Source organism: Podarcis erhardii, assembly GCF_964252035.2.
Source record: "Podarcis erhardii genome assembly, chromosome: 9".
Taxonomy (NCBI): domain Eukaryota; kingdom Metazoa; phylum Chordata; class Lepidosauria; order Squamata; family Lacertidae; genus Podarcis; species Podarcis erhardii.
Window position 1 is genome coordinate 52,598,279 of NC_138512.1, and position 18,710 is coordinate 52,616,988.

General features: G+C 38.4%; 1 protein-coding gene across 1 annotated transcript in view; it reads left to right on the top strand.

The window, feature by feature from the left end:
* The window catches only part of SEC24D (SEC24 homolog D, COPII coat complex component), a 59,653-nt gene that overhangs the window by 18,227 nt on the left and 22,716 nt on the right, over positions 1-18,710 (top strand). The window contains exons 8-11 of the mRNA XM_081876720.1: positions 278-405; positions 12,985-13,123; positions 15,345-15,460; positions 18,576-18,700. Coding sequence (XP_081732846.1) covers positions 278-405; positions 12,985-13,123; positions 15,345-15,460; positions 18,576-18,700 — 508 coding nt within the window. The remainder of the gene's footprint in view (positions 1-277; positions 406-12,984; positions 13,124-15,344; positions 15,461-18,575; positions 18,701-18,710) is intronic.

Consider the following 18,710-nt stretch of genomic DNA (forward strand, 5'->3'; position numbering starts at 1 on the left):
ACTCTGGAAACTTGTGGATTTAAAACATCAGCCAGGGAGCATGGAATGCAGTTATTACAGCTCAGACCACAAAACAAGTGGTATTGGTGGAAAAAGTTGAGGAAGCAGTTTTGAGAAACTTTCCCACCCTGCAATCTCTCCTTTACCTGCTCTAAAATGTTATGTGATGAACTTCTGTCTCATTATAAGAATTATAAGTTGCTTTTAATTAGCCCTAAACATGCTATTTTAATTTTTTTTACTTCATCAAATCTTCTCATTGTTTTGATTGTCCTAGGTAATGCCAGCCCTCGCTTCATTCGATGTACCACATACTGCTTTCCTTCATCTTCAGATCTGGCGAAACAGGCTCAAATTCCGTTAGCTGCTATCATCAAACCATTTGCCAATGTTCCATCAAATGAGGTAAAAGAATAAAACTGAAGCTCTGAGAGGAAATGTTTTTGTTCACAAGTTAAGGTTTTCTTTTTTAAAAAAATAATATTTATTAAGAGTTTAAAGATTACAAAAAGAAAGAAAAAGCACAAGTTAAGGTTTTCAATGGCTTTGAATTCAGCTGGGATTGACCCTTGGTCTGGGGGAATGATCATCCTTTGACAGGAAAGAACAATCTGTGTGGAGAAAGTATCTATGAAACTGAGCCTCTTGTTTTACAAATTTTAAGTTCATGGTATCATCAAGGAGGATCTGTTGAATTCTCGTAACCTATTATCACAATAAATGTCTTGAGATGCAATTGTCAAGGAGAGCCATCTTTGAACTTTAACAGGATCTTATTTATTTATACTTATTCAAAGATATAAAAAAATGCATACCCATTACAATGTGTCTTTTTATAATATACTAAGATGAAACAACTACTTAGTCTATAAGAGAACAAAGTCAGAAGGAAGAAAAGATGAGGAAAATAGAAAACTTAAAAAAAGATTCTATGGCCTTAATGTTTAGATATAATAGGGAGAATACTTTCAAACTGCATGAACGAAGCTACATGGACAGTTTTATCCTGACTTGTTCTTGCTAAACCATAGTTTTTATCTCTAACCACTGGTCATGTTGACTGTAGCTTATGATGGTTGTAGTCCAACAACATCTGGAGGGCACCATGTTGGGGAAACCTGATTTAAATAAACCTCAGTTTCCTAAGTTTAGTCTTCTTGATGAAATTATGGTTTCCTGCTACGTGAATGAGCCTGCATGAGCCTTGGGTTCCCTCCTCTTCTCATTTACAAACCACAAGAGAAGATTAAAAGCATCTACTACTGATCTTTAACCTGAGGGGTTTGGCAAGTGTGAAGAGCTGTTTCAGATGCTATCAGTTTTCTATATAGTCCATGTACATGAATTTTCCACATGTGAACCATTAAGAGACTTTGATCTGTAATTCCTTGGCTCTTCACACACAAATTCTAAAAGTTGGGTTTTTTTAATTGAATTATGTATTGATGAATATTTAGATAAAGACGTCCACACAGAACACTTGTGGATCCAGGCTGTTCTGTTCATTTCAAATAAATGAAGTTGAGGTTCAACTGAAATAAACATTATAGCTCTCCATGTTTATCAGAACTCCATACAAAAAACAACAGCATTGGATTGTGGCAACCATCTTATGGATCCAATTTTGGGTGTACAAGGATGTGTTGGGTGTGAAGAATTCTTTGAAGAAATAATTTCTACTCAAACACTTATAACTATATTGCTGTCTGTAGTTCTGTATTTCAGAACCTTGTCTATACAGATTCCTTCTATATTCATCAACAGAATTTCTTTTCGTTTTCCTCGCTCCAATAGGGATGACCTATCAGGGGTATTTATAGGGTATTTCTTTGAGAATACGATATCATTGTTTGACAGAATATATTTTTAGCCGACCACTGCTTTAGCAACAGACTATAAAAATAAAAGCCAGCAGCTATCATGCTAGGCCAGGCGTTCTGCAAGTTTGTTTTGGAGATGTATGACTATTTGCCAAGCCTGGATAAACCAGATGATCTTTGTTTAACATTTTATGTTACTTGCCACTAATATTATCTTGGCTAGAGGTAACATTCTACAAATTAAAAAATCTTATTCCAATTCCAGATAATATATGTATGTTTGTTTAAAATGTCTAAAAAGAGCTTGGATTGCTAGCAAATGATTCCCCCCCCCCGCGCCCCGTGATCTTATTACAATTGGTAAAATGTACTTTGGCAGGAGACACTGGTAAGTTGAAAGTTAAGTGGGTATTGTTATTGGTTTTCATGTTTATTATGTGTACCACCTGGGACATTTAGGGTGTGGATTACATATAAGTAACATAAATATATTCCTATAGATTAGATTTCATTATTTGTGTAAGATTTCTCTAATAGAGGATGAAATTTCAAAAGTGGGAAGTAAATAGAATAAGAGAAGGTCTTGGAACTTAAGTGGTTCATAGTGTAAATTGTCATAAGCCCCAGTACCTGTTACATACTGCAGGTTTCACTAGCATAATACCAGAGTTTGAAGAGACATAGCATTCTGTAGCTGAGGCTGGTCTGAACAGTGCAGTGATCTTTGAAAGCACCCCATTTCATAGGATTTTCCACTCCTATTCTGACCTTTACTCCCATACCTATTAGCATTTAGTAGTCCAGACCTTTCAGATTACTGATGGCAGAGAATCAAGACTCTTGGCTGTAGTCTGTTTTTCAGACACTGTATTTTCATAGGTTTCTTTGAAAACATAGGGGGTTGCCTATCTGGGTTTTCTCAAAGCTGACCCCCTTTTTTTCTCTTGATGATGGAGAAATCATTTTGTGTGATTGCAGAATCAGAACTAAAAAGAAAGCTGCTGCCATCTTTTATTTTTTTTTATTTCCAAATTCATCTAGAAATTGCTTGATAGAGGCAGAATGTGAGTGGCATGGAATTGCACCAAACATGGTTTTCTTTTGCAATGGGTCACAGAAATATGTCTATGCTTTGGATGTACTTTGAGAGGTAAGAATCTAGACTCAACCTGCACATGTTTAACTCCTAGATGTAGACTCCAGTTAAAAGTTTCATCCAATATGTGGACCAGGATGAGTCAGGATGTGGTGGAGGAAGCAGTTGCTGCTATGATGATGATGATGATGATGATGATGATGATGATGCAGGTGGTGCTGTGGTCTAAACCACCGAGCCTAGGGCTTGCTGATTGGAAGGTCGGCGGTTCGAATCCCCATGACAGGGTGAGCTCCCGTTGCTTGGTCCCAGCTCCTGCCAACCTAACAGTTCGAAAGCACGTCAAAGTGCAAGTAGATAAATAGGTACCGCTCCGGCGGGAAGGTAAACTGTGTTTCTGAGCGCTGCTCTGGTTTCGCCAGAAGCGGCTTAGTCATGCTGGCCACATGACCCAGAAAAACTGTCTGTGGACAAACATCGGCTCCCTTGTTGTGTGTACAGACCTTCACTAAATTGTCTTTGCTCATATACAGAGCTGCTAAACTTGCAACAGGAAGGAAATTTTGTGGTGGAAAGTTGATCATATTAGTGACAAACCTCAGTGTTTATTTTGTGGTTGTTGTTCTTTTTCATTTTTGTGGGCCAGGGCTTTCTGCAGTGCACCTGCTCTCTGTTTCTAGTACACTGTGGCTCATCTGAATTGCTTAGGTTGATTGATGGTTGGAACGCCTTGCATCTGAGCGCTGAACTAAATAGCACTTTGGAAACCCTGGTTCTGTTATCTTTGAGCTGGTCAAGATCTTGTTTCATGTGTGAATCTAAAGAAAGTAAAAGCATGCAGGCTGGGTTTTAGCTCTCTTTGGGGTAAAATGAGTAGGTAAGGGCTGTGGTCTTAGTCACAAGGACAGGCTTTACCATTGGGCAGAATGAGCTAGTCGTATTAGGCAGTGGATGCTGGGGGCACAGAGTGGCAGTGAGGTGTTGGACAACAGAACTGTCCGCTGTGCAACCTGCTCTACATTCCCTAACCTAGCCACTAAAGTGGGGGGGGCACCTCACCGCTGCTCCACCCTATCCTGGTAAGTTGCAAACACCACCAGTGGCAGGAAGACAGCTCTGCCCCACCACTGGCTGCATCAAATGTGTATGCAGTATTTCAGTTCAGCTATACAGTTCTATTTAAGGACTCATTGAATGGCCAAGTGTCAATGTGTCACCCTTCAAAACTAACTTAAAGGTAGCAATTGCAATTCTGCACCCGGGGAAAGCAAGTTGGCAAAAGGTCTTGCTTCCCACTCAGCAAATACAGAACAGGCCCTGTGCTTTTCATTTCTTTGTTTTTTGCTCTGGCAATTATATGACAATGTTTTTGTGTGGGTTTTTTTGTCCTTTATTTTAGTGTGCTTGTCTGCACCTCCATTTGCCCTACCACTTTTCCTCAGGAAAACCCGCAGTTTGCATCTGGACTGGAACATACGGCAGTCAGGTTTTCTGAGGATTGCTGTTGGTTCCAATTCAGTGGTAAACAGCATATTTTCCAGGGGAAAGCTGTGTGGCTAACACAAAACCTCTTGGACCTGTGCCTAGGAAGCAAGAGACAAGCAGAAAAGCACTTAGATCCCTGCTTTCTAGGCACAGGACAAGGAGAAGTATGGACGAGTCCATATTCTGAAATGGAAACTCTGTTCCACTCTTTTGCTGCCAAAATGGATCATAAGAGCAGTCATAAATTAAAGAGTGTAAACCCTGCTTCAAGCCTTGAGGGACTTTGCACATTTTATAAAACTGAATCGGATGAAGATTTAAGGCACTGGTTTTCAAGGAATCATACAAAGTTTTATGGAGTTTACATGTGCAAAGGAAATATCTCCTTAACTGACTTTACATAAGCACATTTTTATTTAAAACGCCCTACTTCTCAGCATTTTGAGGGTGATGTTTCATTTCAAGATTAATTTCCATGGAACTGAAGGAGCCTTCCTGGGAAATAACTAGATAGCTGTCTGGGTTGCTGTTGTTGCTTTTATTCAGGCCCAAATGATTCTCTCCTTCCCACTGGTTAATGTTGAATATAATTCACCAGTCCTGACTGCTCTGCATAGGCTTCTGCTTCTTAATTTTGATTTATTTATGATAAAATATAAAGTTGACACTTTAGATCTGCAAAGTGATCAACGCTTCCTGTTCTCAGACACTTTCCTGTATATCTAGTCACTAATCCTGTTTTCTTAATGGGAGAAGAGAGTATGAGTTTGTTATATGATAGAACAGAATTTTGAATCTATGAACTCCACTTTCAATATGAAAATACTATTTTGGGCACCATATATGCAGGGGTGGTGCTATCATTAGACCAACTAGGCAGCTGCCTATGGCCCAGACCTCAGAGGGCACACTACTGACCTTTGAGAGGCCCAGATTTATACAGATAAGTTTTTGTTATATCTTATAAATTTCTGATAATATTTTACTTATATTTTTTCTACAAGACATCTGTTTTTGAAAACTGAAGTTAGCAATTTGGGGTGTGTGTAATTAGTTAGCCTTACTGCATGTATGTCCCATTATAGGCATAGGAATTATTTCCTGAATGTGTTTAAAGCATCAAGAAAACCAAATTAATATTGGGCTCTTTTGCTGGGCTGCCTTGAATGGATGCAAAAAATGAAGGGTACAGAATAAGCTTTTAGTTAACAGAAAATATCCTTTTTGCCAGTGGGAAACAAACAGTGATGGTGCTTGGAGCAGAAATTAGAAACTTCCTTGCAAATTTTCTCAGAACCCTTGTGTAGTGGTTTGTACAAAATCACAGATACATGGTATTCTGTTAGTTCTATATGGACGGCTGCAAATGTCAGTAATCCAACCACATCAGTTCAGCCCTGAGTGAAAGCCATGGAAGGCAAATGCTTGGTATGGAAGCAGAGACTTTGCTGTAAATTGTTGTCATGACCTTCTGATACAAAGTTAAAACTATAACTCTCTTATTAAAGTAGCAATTACCCATCAGTTCTGCATACAAGCTTTGTTAAATTTCTTTCCTTTCAGTTCCTGCATTCTGATTGCTTCTGTTCACTGACATTTTGGAGACATGTTGTCTAAGTACAGTTTCTTGATTATCATCGTGCATTCCATTTCATGTTTCTGCTTCCATCATTGGTTAATCCTGACTACTGACCTTCCCTTGATAAACAGTGTGGCCTATCATCCAAATAACAGTTCAGCACTTCAAAGCTGAGAAGTAGTTGCATGTACTTTGTCTTGTTAATTCAGGCGCTCTCCCCTTGGACTCCACAATCACTAGAATTTGTGGTATTCTACTCTGCTGTCAATACCAAGCACATCATACATTTGTAAGTGTGTGTGTGTGTGTGTGTGTGTGTGTGAGAGAGAGAGAGAGAGAGAGAGAGAGAGAGAGAGAACTACACAGAATTACAAAAATAAAAACATTGTCTTGTGAAGATGTACACATATAAGATATTGTAGAAAGCAGAGGACTTGGCCTGTTTTAATTCTTTTTTGAAAATGGACTTTGTATTTGTTAATCATGCATTGTACAGTGCATTTGCAATATCTACTTAAAGAAAAGTTGTAATACTAGAATATTGTTAATGACTTTATTACATGTATTCCCTGCTCTGTCATAGTACAACCAATTGTTGGTTCAATGTATTGTCTCATCCCATTATCTAAAAACAGCCAGATCCAGATGATTTTGAAGGTTTTAGTTGCATGGATCTTCAAAAATGACAAATTTTGCATAATTACATAGCCGTGCAACTTCTTAAAAAAAAATACCGAAGGTCACTCACATCTGGCTTATGGCGCCAATTCTATAGATGCCACAATCCTAATTAAAATGGTGTCTTTGACAATGGAATGTGATAATAAATCTTCAGTTTCATGATTTGGCCAATGTTGTCTTGGTTCCCTTGGCTTTGTTCTGTGGATTTAAGGTAAAAGGGTTTTATTTGCCTTTTTTATTTCATGCTAGGCGGGTGACATAGAAAGTGACATTATCACTTGACATCTGTGAACATGTTGACCGCCCAGGCATGCCTCTGTTACTTCTTACCTCAAATGATGGATGTGAGGAAAATTTGTGTTGGCTGTTCTTGGGATGGGGTCATCTTTGTCTTAACAGCATGCACACATTATTAAGTTGCAACATACAGTAAGAAAATCTTTGACCACTAAGGCAGTTTTCACCAGAATCACTTCATCTAATTTATAAATGTCACATGATGTCACATATATGATGATGTCATTCTGACCAATGCTACCATATTCTAAGAACATAAGAGCCTGCTGGATCAGTCCAATGGCCCATCTAGTTCAGGATCCTGTTCTCCCAGTGGCCACACACATGCCTATGGGAAGCCCATAAGCAGGAGTCAAGCGCAATAGTACTCTCCCCTCCTGCAGTTTCTAGTAGCTGGTATTTTCTGCTGCTCCAGAGAAGCGGACACGGAGCAATGGTTCCAAACTACAAGAAAAAAGATTCCACCTAAACATTAGGAAGAACTTCCTGACAGTAAGAGCTGTTCGACAGTGGAATTTGCTGCCAAGGAGTGTGGTGGAGTCTCCTTCTTTGGAGGTCTTTAAGCAGAGGCTTGACGACCATATGTCAGGAGTGCTCTGATGGTGTTTCCTGCTTGGCAGGGGGTTGGACTCGATGGCCCTTGTGGTCTCTTCCAACTCTATGATTCTATTATTCTAATGAGAAGCCAGAGCAATAGCCATCATGGCTAGTAGCCACTGATAGCCTTTATCTCTGTGAATATATCTAAACTTCTTTTAGTCATCCAAGTTGGTGGCTTCAGTTCCTTTTCTTAATGGAATTTGCCTTTCTCACAGCTTTGAGCACTGGGTGCTCAACATCTTCATCAAGCTAGCTACTTTGATCCCAATGTAGTATTCCTTGTCAGCCACTGCCAGTTCAGACCACACTGTGTGTATATGTGAAATTAAGGGGAGTTTGCCACAATATGCTATTGCTGCTGCTGCTACTGTTTTAATAGGTAAAGGTAAAGGTACCCCTGCCTGTACGGGCCAGTCGTGTCCGACTCTAGGGTTGCGTGCTCATCTCGCTCTAGAGGCCGTGTGACTGTTTTAATAGCCCTGAACAAATTAGTATCACCAGCAAGCCTCGACACCTTACTGCTTACTCCTAACCCTGGATCATTTATGAATACGTTAAAAAACATGGGTCTCAATATCAACCCTTGGGGACTCCGCTTTCTATATTCCTTCATTGAGAGAACTACCCATTTATTCCTTTGTTTTGCATCCTCTTAAGTAACCAGTTTCTGATCCATTAAAGGACCTTTCCCTTTATCCTATGACTGCTAAGCTTACTCAAGAGTCTTTGGTGAGGTACTTTTTTCAAAGCTCTTTGAAAGTCCAAGTACACTGTGCCAACAAGTTCACCTCTATCTATATGGTTGTTAACACTTTCAAAGAACTAAAATACCTTAGTCAGACAGGACTTATCCTTGAAGAAGTAATGCTGGTTTTGCTTTAGCAAGGCTTGTTCTTCTATATGCTTCATTATTTTATCTTTAACAACACTTTCCACCAGTTTTCCAGACATTAAGTTAACTAGACTGTAATTTCTATAATCCCTCCTAGATTTCTTTTTTAAAATTGGTGTTACTTTGGCCACTTTATAGTCTTCATATATGAAGGCTGCTCTTAGGGGCAAGTTACATACTTTTGCTAGAGGAGCCTCAATTTCACATTTGTTTTTTAAAAAAATAATGTTTATTACCTTTTCCAACAATTTAAACACTACAAAAAATAAAAACAATACAATACAATACAATACAAAAACAAACAAACAAAAAACACTACATTACACTAACAAAACACTAACATTAAACTAACAAAACAAAATAAACACAATTTAAAACACATCAAATAGTTTCAATGTCTTATCTTTCATTCACTTCTTTCCGCGACCTCCTCGCACCTCCCTTTTTGTATTCCACTTCTATTAATTTTTCCAGCAATTCCTTTCCATCTTCCTCTGTTTTTAATCCTATAATTATCTTAACACATTCTAACCTTATTTTCCCTTTAATACTCTATTAATCTGTTTATCCTTGATTCCTCATAACATTTCTACTAAAGCCATATAACTTCATCCCAACATTTTCCTAACATTCATTAATTTTACAGTATTTCTGTAAATAGTCTTTAAACTTTTTCCAGTCTTCTTCCACCGACTCTTCTCCCTGGTCTCGGATTCTGCCAGTCATTTCCGCCAATTCCATGTAGTCCATCAACTTCATCTGCCATTCTTCCCGGGTGGGTAAATCTTGTTTCTTCCCTCAATTTCACATTTGAATTTGTTGAGAAATTTCAGGTGAATATAATTCAGACCTGGCAATTTGCTGGTTTTTATTTTGCCTTTTCGGCCTAGAATTTCCTCTCGTCACCACCATTTGCCTCAGAATTCTAAGGCAGAAGAAGCTGTGAATCCAAGTTTGATGGCCTTCATCTTATATGATACATGTAGGAACAATGCCACACAAATTGTTAACCAGAGCCATATATGCCTCATTCCTCCAGAGAATCCTGGGAACTGTAATTTGTGAAGGCTTCTGCAAATTGTAGCATTGCGAGGGATTATATGGTGGAAGCAATGTACTTTAAATGTATGGTGTGTCTGGAACCATAACTTGTTTTTAATGTTAATTAGATACAAAATTGTGTAAATAGTATCAGTTGTAAATGCACTTTAACTGTTCTAGGATGAGCATTTGTATACAATATAAATATGAGAGAAATTGGCAGTACATGTCTAGCATTTACCAATCTGATTAGGAAAAAAGTATCCTACTTTACTCTGGGGGCACTACAAATTTTACTGGTTGTTTAAGATTTAAGAATAAGCACAAGCCCTCAATATCTCCTAGTACACAGTGCCACCTACAGAGAGTATGGTGGATTAAAAAGTGTGTGTTCCAAAATCTACACATTACTTTTATTCTCATAGGAGAATGAAATTATCTCCTCACCCCACCCCACCCCAGTATGAGTACAATGTGTGTACCACATTTTAGTCAATTCAATAAGATATGTGTGCATTGTTATCAATTTACTAGGATGAGTGAAATGACAATCATGCATGCAAAATTGTTGCCTTATTACTGTAGGCTTAAAATTAATTTTAAATCTCATATGTAATCATCAAAAAAGAAGCTGCTGGCCATAGATCTGAATTCGTAGAAAACGTTTTTATACAGGTTGTTGATTTTGTGTTACTTGTGTTGTCATTGGAAATATTGAAGCAAAAAGCCTTAGTTTAAAATCCAGAAGGGGATGACTTCAAGGAACCATAAAACTCAACCAAAATAATTGCTTCTAACAACCATGATGGCAATCTAACATTGAGGAGTGTAGATTTAAAATGAATAGGACATTACTAGAGTAAGTGATTTCCTAAAAACATGAAAGTTGAACGGTACTATTTTGGGGGTAACTAGATAATTACTGCAATGAGTGGCATTTTAATCTTATTGCAGAGCAGCTTGCATGTATTTACACATTTAACTTAGTTTAAATGGGTGATGCTGTGGCAGCTCTGATTATATGATAACACTCCCACTCACACAAAAAACCCCCTATTGCTTCTAGTTGTACTCTGGTTGCGCCATAGAAAGACAGTGTGGGTGTTTCCTTTGAATGCCTGTATTCTAATTTAGTACTGCTGACATCTAAAAAAGGAAGAAACTGAATACAAAACTATTTAAAAACACACAGTGCTAATTTTGCCTCTTTAGGGAAACAGCAAGAAAGGAAAGTGGGGCAACCCACTCCAAATATGATGATAAAAAACCAAGCTGATTTGTTTTCCTTTTACTAAACCTGTCTGTAGCAATAAATTGGATACAGGCAAGGAAAAAAATATGTCTGCAAGTTCCTAACCTTAACCAACGACTTTTATGAGCATTCTTATTTGTATGTTGAGCCTTCTGGTTTCTGGAGACACTTTTAAGATGATGTGTTTATTACAGTTTCCCTTTTCACCTTTACAAGTTCACTGAGGTTCATTGTCCATTGCAAAGCAGTATCCCAACAAGAAAATATGTATGGGAAAAATACATATTTGCATGTATAAGGAAATTAATGAAACAACCCTCATCACCTCTAACCAAACTATTTGTGTGTTGGGCACAATCCAGCACAAAATAAATACTTAACCCTGTCCAAATCTGTCATACCAATTAGCAGTAAGGCTTGCTAAGCAGTAAGGCTTGCCCCTCCCCTGCTTGCAGTCCCCTGGGCACCCATAAAATCTTCTCTGGAAGATTGGGGGTGGGGGCTACTAAATATTGCTGTTGCAAACCTCTGCTCCATTCATTTCAAATTATTTATATCCTTATTAACTTCTGTTTCCATTCTGCCACTGAAATATATGAAGGCTATCCATCATGAATGCTTAATTCTTTGGGCAATGGTTCAGAGACATAATATTTGTGACTCCCAATGCTGAAAAGGCAAACTTTCGTCAGTTTAAAAGAGGCTTGTTTTTTCAGCGTCAAAGAGAGATCCATATATACTATCTAATCTGGATTGTAGCATTGGTCTGGAAAAATTGCTCTTTGACATTTTATATCAAAGCGCAGAAATTTGTCTTTCGCCGGCAGAAGTTTTACTGCTAAATTCCCATTACACGATCAAAACATTTCAAGAGCCATTCTTCTTCTCCCACCCCAGAATGTATCTTGTTAAATAGCAAAATGTTAAGCATACTTTTTGTTGGATTGTTCAATTTGGTTTACTGGTAACAGGTTATGTTTTCAAAAATGAAGAAATGTTCATTGTAGTGTGACATTCTTGGTGAATTGTCATATCAAAGTAGCATTTTAAAACAGGGGTAGCCAACATGTTCTTTGGATGTTGGACTATAATTCCCATCATTATTGATCTTGGCTATGCTCTCTGGAGCCGATGAGAGTTGGAGCCCAACAACATACAAAAGGAAGCTCTTCTGTTTTAACACTTTGGTAGAGGAGATAGTATTTAGCACACATGCAATCATATTTTGCAAAAAGGTTTTTGGGAAGACTGAAAACTTGTGTGAACTAGGAAAAAATAAATTAGACAAAGCATTCTCAACAGTAAAAGAAAGCAAATTAATTAAAAAAACAAAACATTTTGTGTGGGCCATGCACATTTCTTAGAAGAGACCCTATAATCAATGGAACTTACTTCCAACTATATATTATCACTCTTATCCTACACAATTATGTGGGGTTAGTGGCTTAAATGTTTGTTTACAGTAGGTATGATCCAGCCAAAGTTAAGCATTTTTAAATCCCACTTGTTTCAGTGGGAGAGATTTGTGCTTAATGCTGCCATTAAAATAAGGTAACTTTGAGTCGCACGTGCTTAGCTAACTGTATTGTTCCCTAGTAATTATACATAATGCTTCAGTAAACTTGATTGGTAATCTAGAACTTCTCCATTGTAAAGAGTTAGCATGCGGTGATCTTAGATTTCCTTTCACTTGCTTCAGTTAAGTAACAGGAAAAAGATAAGCACGGTTTGTGAATTAGTGAGAACACCATTTTCTTCACACAGTCAGGATGTGAAGAAGATGTATTTATGAATCAACGCTCTGGCTTGGCTCTAACATAAAAATCCTTGTTGAGAATGATCCAGGTGCTCCTTTACCATTTCCCTTTCATACTCTCATTGCGCAGCAGGTTTTGGCAAAGAAATCCTGGTTTCTCAAACCACAGTTTCCCAGGCGATCCAAACTGAGGACTCAGCTACACAGCTGCAATGATAACGTTACAAATGTGTTATAAAAATGTGACACCAGATGACCCTGTGGAGCTCAATGGCAAATTGCATATATATTTTATAGTGGGGCTTTTTGTAGCATTTTCATAGTGTTTTTTTATATCTGTGTACATCCAGCCTGAGAAACTGTGGTTTAAGGGCTACCTCCAAATAAGAATACGAAACCAGCAACAATTCGAAATTGATTGGTGCCTTGGTAGTTTAGTGATCTTGTTTAATCTGCAGCTAAGTGGTTTTCTTAATTCTCCGTAGACACCCCTTTATGTGGTAAATCATGGTGAAACGGGACCTATTCGATGCAACAGGTGCAAGGCTTATATGTGCCCCTTCATGCAGTTCATTGAGGGTGGAAGACGATATCAGTGTGGATTTTGTAACTGTGTGAACGATGGTAAGTAGTACTTATTTATTTTGAAATAATGGAAGCCATTTTCTAAGCAAATGTGAAACTACTTAGGTCTTTATTTTTATTTTTTAAAGTAAGTTTTTGAAGACTTTGTTTCATTCTCAGACCAATCTGCATTGACTTGAAAGTCACATTAATTTAGATACCTAAGAAAGTAGGTGAGCTCAAGGTTGCATTCCAAAGTAAGGATCTGAATCTTGCTAAAACTACATGATGGATTTTAAAATATATCTATACTAAATGCTTAACTTTGTGTGAACCTGAATTGCTGAATGACTCGTACATCAGAATTTTTATATGTGGTCTTCATGCTCTTTTAGACCTAATTTTGCTATGGACTTTCCTTGTGTCATCCTGGATATCAGAATGGAATTACTTACCATTTGATCCAGGAAAATAGATGTCGCTGGGAAGAGCACAAAACAAAGCTCTTGTTTTCTCTAGCCTGAAAGCTGCGAAGAGTTAGAAATTCTTGCATTAAGAAAATTCTCCTTCCATGATGCAATCATCTGGAATGGGAAAGGCATAGGCATTTTGGCATGCAGAATAAACTTTAAGAGCAAAACCTGTGTTGAGCTTTTCACTGGCTTTCCCTAGGGAATGCATATGTATGCACTCAACAAGGATGATCAAACTATTATGAGAAAATGTACCTGAATCCTTTGTTCTGAAAAGTTCTGTAAAATAATATGGCTGCTGTAATGATTTACGTCTTGTCTGCAATTTCATTAGATTGAATAGGCATGCAGAGGAGGTTATGCCATTATATGAGATTATTTTCTGAGCAGGCTGAAAATGTGTTTCAAAGGGGGAAACATATTTTAACTGCCCAGAAAAGAGCAAATGTTTAGGTTGTTGCCTCCCTTTATGACAGAGGATTTTAATGGTTAAATCATCCATTAATTTTCCTGTGATGGGAGTTGCTTTGAACACAAGATGCCATGCCATATTTGTCCAAGTGCAGTTGCATGTGACTCATAAGTACGAGTTCCTGAGCTTTTGGCTGGTTCCCAAGACTTTGCCAGAATGAGTCTTTCGAGACGTTTGTATCTAGTTGGATTTCCTCAGCTGGATCAAAGTGGCAGCAGAGAGCTTTCCCTAATACAGTAATCTTTTCAACTCTGAAACATGAACCTCGAAAGACTTATGCCAACTCTTGTTTGTCTCAGACCTTAATCTGCAGAATGAAATAGAGAGAGAGGGCCGTCGGCATCATGGGCTGTTAACTCAGCATGAAGTTCTCACAAATGCCTACTATTTGCATAGCAATAAGCTACCAAATTATTATTTAAACTGATATTGCAGTAAAAATAGAATCATTTGCACTTTTGCAGGGCCTTTTCATCTGTATCCTTTCATGCACTGTAATTAAAGCTTCAAGTACTCATCATAAGCAGAGGGATTAAGAGAAAATTGTCCAGTCTTGCTGAATAGGTGACTGGCAACACTGAGACACTAGTGAGTTGCTTTGCATCGGGGACTCTGAGCTAAACTTGTAATGCAAACTTTTGTTTCAACGTTGGAGAAGGAAGGGCACTGGGAGTCTTAAAAGAGCCACCAAATAAGACTCATGTTTATCCTATTTATACCTACCCTGAGATTGCAGAAGTATGAAAAAAGACACCGAGCTTTGTCCCTGGCTTGCGGAGCAAGGGCCCCAGGGTGTGTGTTTTATTGTTGCAATCTATTCTAAACTGCCTTGGAGAACATTCACTTGAAAGGGGGTGCATAAACATTTGAAGTAAATAAGCAACCGAGCACCCTAACAGCTGAGCAAGGGCTTATCCACAGTCACCCAAAATGTTTCCAGCTTATTTTTAAGAATTTTGTCATTTTCTTGTTCAGTAGTACCAAGTCTTCCCTGAACTATCATGATATTCATAATAGGCAGCGGAGTGGAGAAGGAGGTTGAACCTAGTGCTATTTGCCATTCCTTGCCACCCACTTTTATAAACTTAAACAAGATAAGTGCTTTGTTGAAAAGTATGAATTAGCAAATTTCTAGCTCATATTGCATTTGAAGCTGCCTTATATGGGGCCAGATTATGAATTCACATGGTAGTTTATTCTCCTTTCATGATGTTACCCTACCTCTTAATTTCCACAATATATTTGAGCTTTCCCATGATGTAAAAGCCACTTACAGAACTATAGTGAACCAGAGCAAAAGGGGAGAAATCAGCTTCCTGATTTTGTTTTTCTTTAGTTCCTCCATTCTATTTTCAACATCTGGATCACATTGGCAGAAGAATAGACCACTACGAAAGGCCAGAGTTATCTCTAGGATCATATGAATACATTGCTACTTCGGATTATTGCAAGGTAAGTCTGTTCAGCCTGGAAAACAGTTTGTAAACTTTGTGCTAAATCAAGGAGAACCCATTACATTTGTAAAACACACACACACAAAATGAAAGAAAGAAATGAAAGAGGAAGCGAGAGACTCACTTGCATGGATTATAGAGGGAGGAAAGAGCTCTGCAGATACTTATTAACTATTTGTTGAGGAATTAGGTCCCTTTGATCAGTGAGGCTTACTACTAGGTAAGTGTCCTTAGGGCTGCAGCCTTAATGTATACTCTCCAGCATTTCTCCGAGTAAATAGGGATGTCCTAAGGAAAACTGGGACATTCCAGGTTCAAATAAGAAACCAGGACTGCTTCTGTAAATCTGGGACTGTTCCTGGGAAATAGGAAAACTTTGAGGGTCTGTTACTGGTTTAAGCGTAGTATCTAGTTTTAGTCTGCACCAAAGTCAAGGTTATTATGTTGTTGTTTAGTTGTTTAGTCGTGTCCGACTCTTAATAACCCCATGGACCAGAGCACGCCAGGCACTCCTATCTTCCACTGCCTCCCGCAGTGATTATACCCAGTTCTAAATGCATTAGGTGAAATCCAAATAAAGTTAAATGTCACATAAGTTCACATTGATTTTAATGTGGGTACTCATAGGCGTCTGCTTGGCTATTGTGAGAATAGAATGCTGGACTAGATGAGCCTCTGACCTGATTTAAGTGTGACATAGAGTTGTTTACTGTTGCAAAAACTGTTATGTGTGCACAGTGCATACTCTGTAAGAGCATTTCCATTAATTTCAGTAAAGGCACTCTGTCCATACCCTTTCCTTTTGCGATTACAGAATGTGTCCCTCGGTTAAACTGACTGGACATCTTGTACATTTCAAGGCAACTATTTGTACACGTACAAAATTGCACAGACCTCTCAGTCAGGTTGTATGGGGTTAAGCTATTTTCATTTTACACAAGGTTTTAATTTAACTGTTGACAGTCCCTTTTTACTGTTGACGCTCCACATTGTAAAGTCTTTCACTAGAATGGTACATTCATGATTTGGGGAGAGTGTATCGAAAACAACAAAAGCATAATGATGTATTTCCCTCCTACATTGAAGGAAAACCACAATTTTTCTTTGCCCTATTGAATAACAGTGAGGATGAACAGCTAGAAAAACATTAACAAATAACAGCTGTTGAGTAGTGTTGCAATTATTTGGAATGGATTTAGTAAATGCAAAATTTTTGCTTTTTCAATAAATGTCTCACAAGAGTGCCAGCTTAGCCCTGTGACCAGGGGTGCCTGGAGCTGTGGGTGCCATGCAGTGTGAATAGCTCTGGCACCAAAATTTCTGGGTGCCTGGCCCCTTCATGGGGATTTTTGTGGGTGCTTGGGCACCCTGGGAGTTGGTACCTGTGATGTGTCATGAATCTCTCCAAGGTCTTTTCATAAAGTGCTATAGAATTTACATGAGGTATGAGAATGTTTGTCAGCCTGCTGCAAATGCAGAAACTGGAACAGCTTTTGAAAACCTCAGATCTCCACTTACATTGCTGTAGCTATTTTACTGCCGGGTGTTGCTTTGGAGTCACTTGGAAATGAATGAAAGGAAAATAAGGGTTGTTATGGCTAGCCTTAAAGTATGCTGACAAAAATCCTGCACTCGTTATCACCTTTGTTGCTGATATGTACTTCCATCTTGCCATATCCATGATTAACCCGTGAATGTTTCGATGAACTTTAACAAGTAAATTATAGGCCAGGAAGTGACTTTCACAAAACACTTAACACGTGCAAGCGCTCAGGCTGATTGTTTGTTTGATAATGGAAATGTTAGGGGAGCCTCTTGTGTGTACATTCTGAAACCAGGAGTCTGCAGTGCTGGGGTTGGGGTGGAAAGTATGTTGTTTATCATCTTTACGTTCTTGGAGCAAAGGTAAGACTGCAACTGATTGCAACGGATACCTGATATCTCAGTTGACTCTCATAAATTGCCTTGGCGCTGCGGCTTTTTTTAAAAGAGCTCTGAGAAACATTTGTGTCTGTTTCTTTGAGTATTTGCTTATACTTTACATTTCTAAAGTAATTAGTCTTCCGAAAATTGCTGAGCATTGAGTATAAATAGTGGAGGTATCAATGTATTTGATTCAAATTTGGGGTGTGTGTGTGTGTTATATGACGCTTCACAAGAGAAGCAGCAGCATGCAGAAGTCTGTAGGTTTCTGCAGTAGTTGTGCCTCTTGGTTACATATATGACACTTGTTAAAGGATAAAATGCAACATGTGGCTGGTCTGTTGAGGACCAGGCACATGTTGCATTAAATGGGTGCATTCATTTAATGTGCCTCATTTTACCATTACAAATAACAGGCAGATCCAGAATCATAGTGCACGGGGACATAGCCCTTCTTCTTTTTGCCATGGTCCCAGTGAGCATCCTCCCCACATTCACAAGCATTCTGAAGCTGCTTTTTCATCTGGGAAGCTGTCTCTTAGGGTGAAATTCTCTCTCTCTCTCTCTCTCTCTCTCTCTCTCTCTCTCTCTCTCTGTGTGTGTGTGTGTGTGACAGAGAGAGAGATTTCAGTGGAACCACAGTGCATGGGGGCCACCTATGTGTGCCGATCCCAGTGTCCCTTTCTCCCTGCCAACTTTGGTTTTTTAAAAAATAAAAACAAGGTACATGCAATTACACGCATTTAACCTATTGTCTTCTTGGGGTTATTCATCAGTAAATGCTGAAAATCTGAACTCTGTTTTCTGACTGCTACAGTCATCTGAAGGTATATATTTTTGAAGCTTTTAAATTGGATAAATAAAAGCTTCATACAGAATGAATGAACGAATGACTGAATGATTAGAACGCTGAAAAATAAAAATGGGGGAGCTACTTGTTAAACACCTAGGTATAAATATTGTGTGAGGGAAAAAAATATTTGTCCAATTCTTAACAGTTTTACTGAAACACGACTTTTGTCAGTAAAAAACATTATCCTTACCTGTGCAAATAAATAAGCAAAATGAGTGCCCAACAATTATTAGGGTAGTCTGTGGAAATATTTGGGTGGATTATGAATCTTTGTTAGGTATTTTATTTTTCCTGATTTTTGTGGCTGATTTCTTTTTTCTTCTTCCTTTTTTTGTAGAACAACAAGCCTCCACAGCCGCCAGCCTATATCTTCATGATTGATGTTTCCTACAATAACATAAAGAGTGGCCTTGTTAAACTTATCTGTGAGGAACTGAAGACTGTATTGGATAGGCTTCCAAGGTAAAGACAA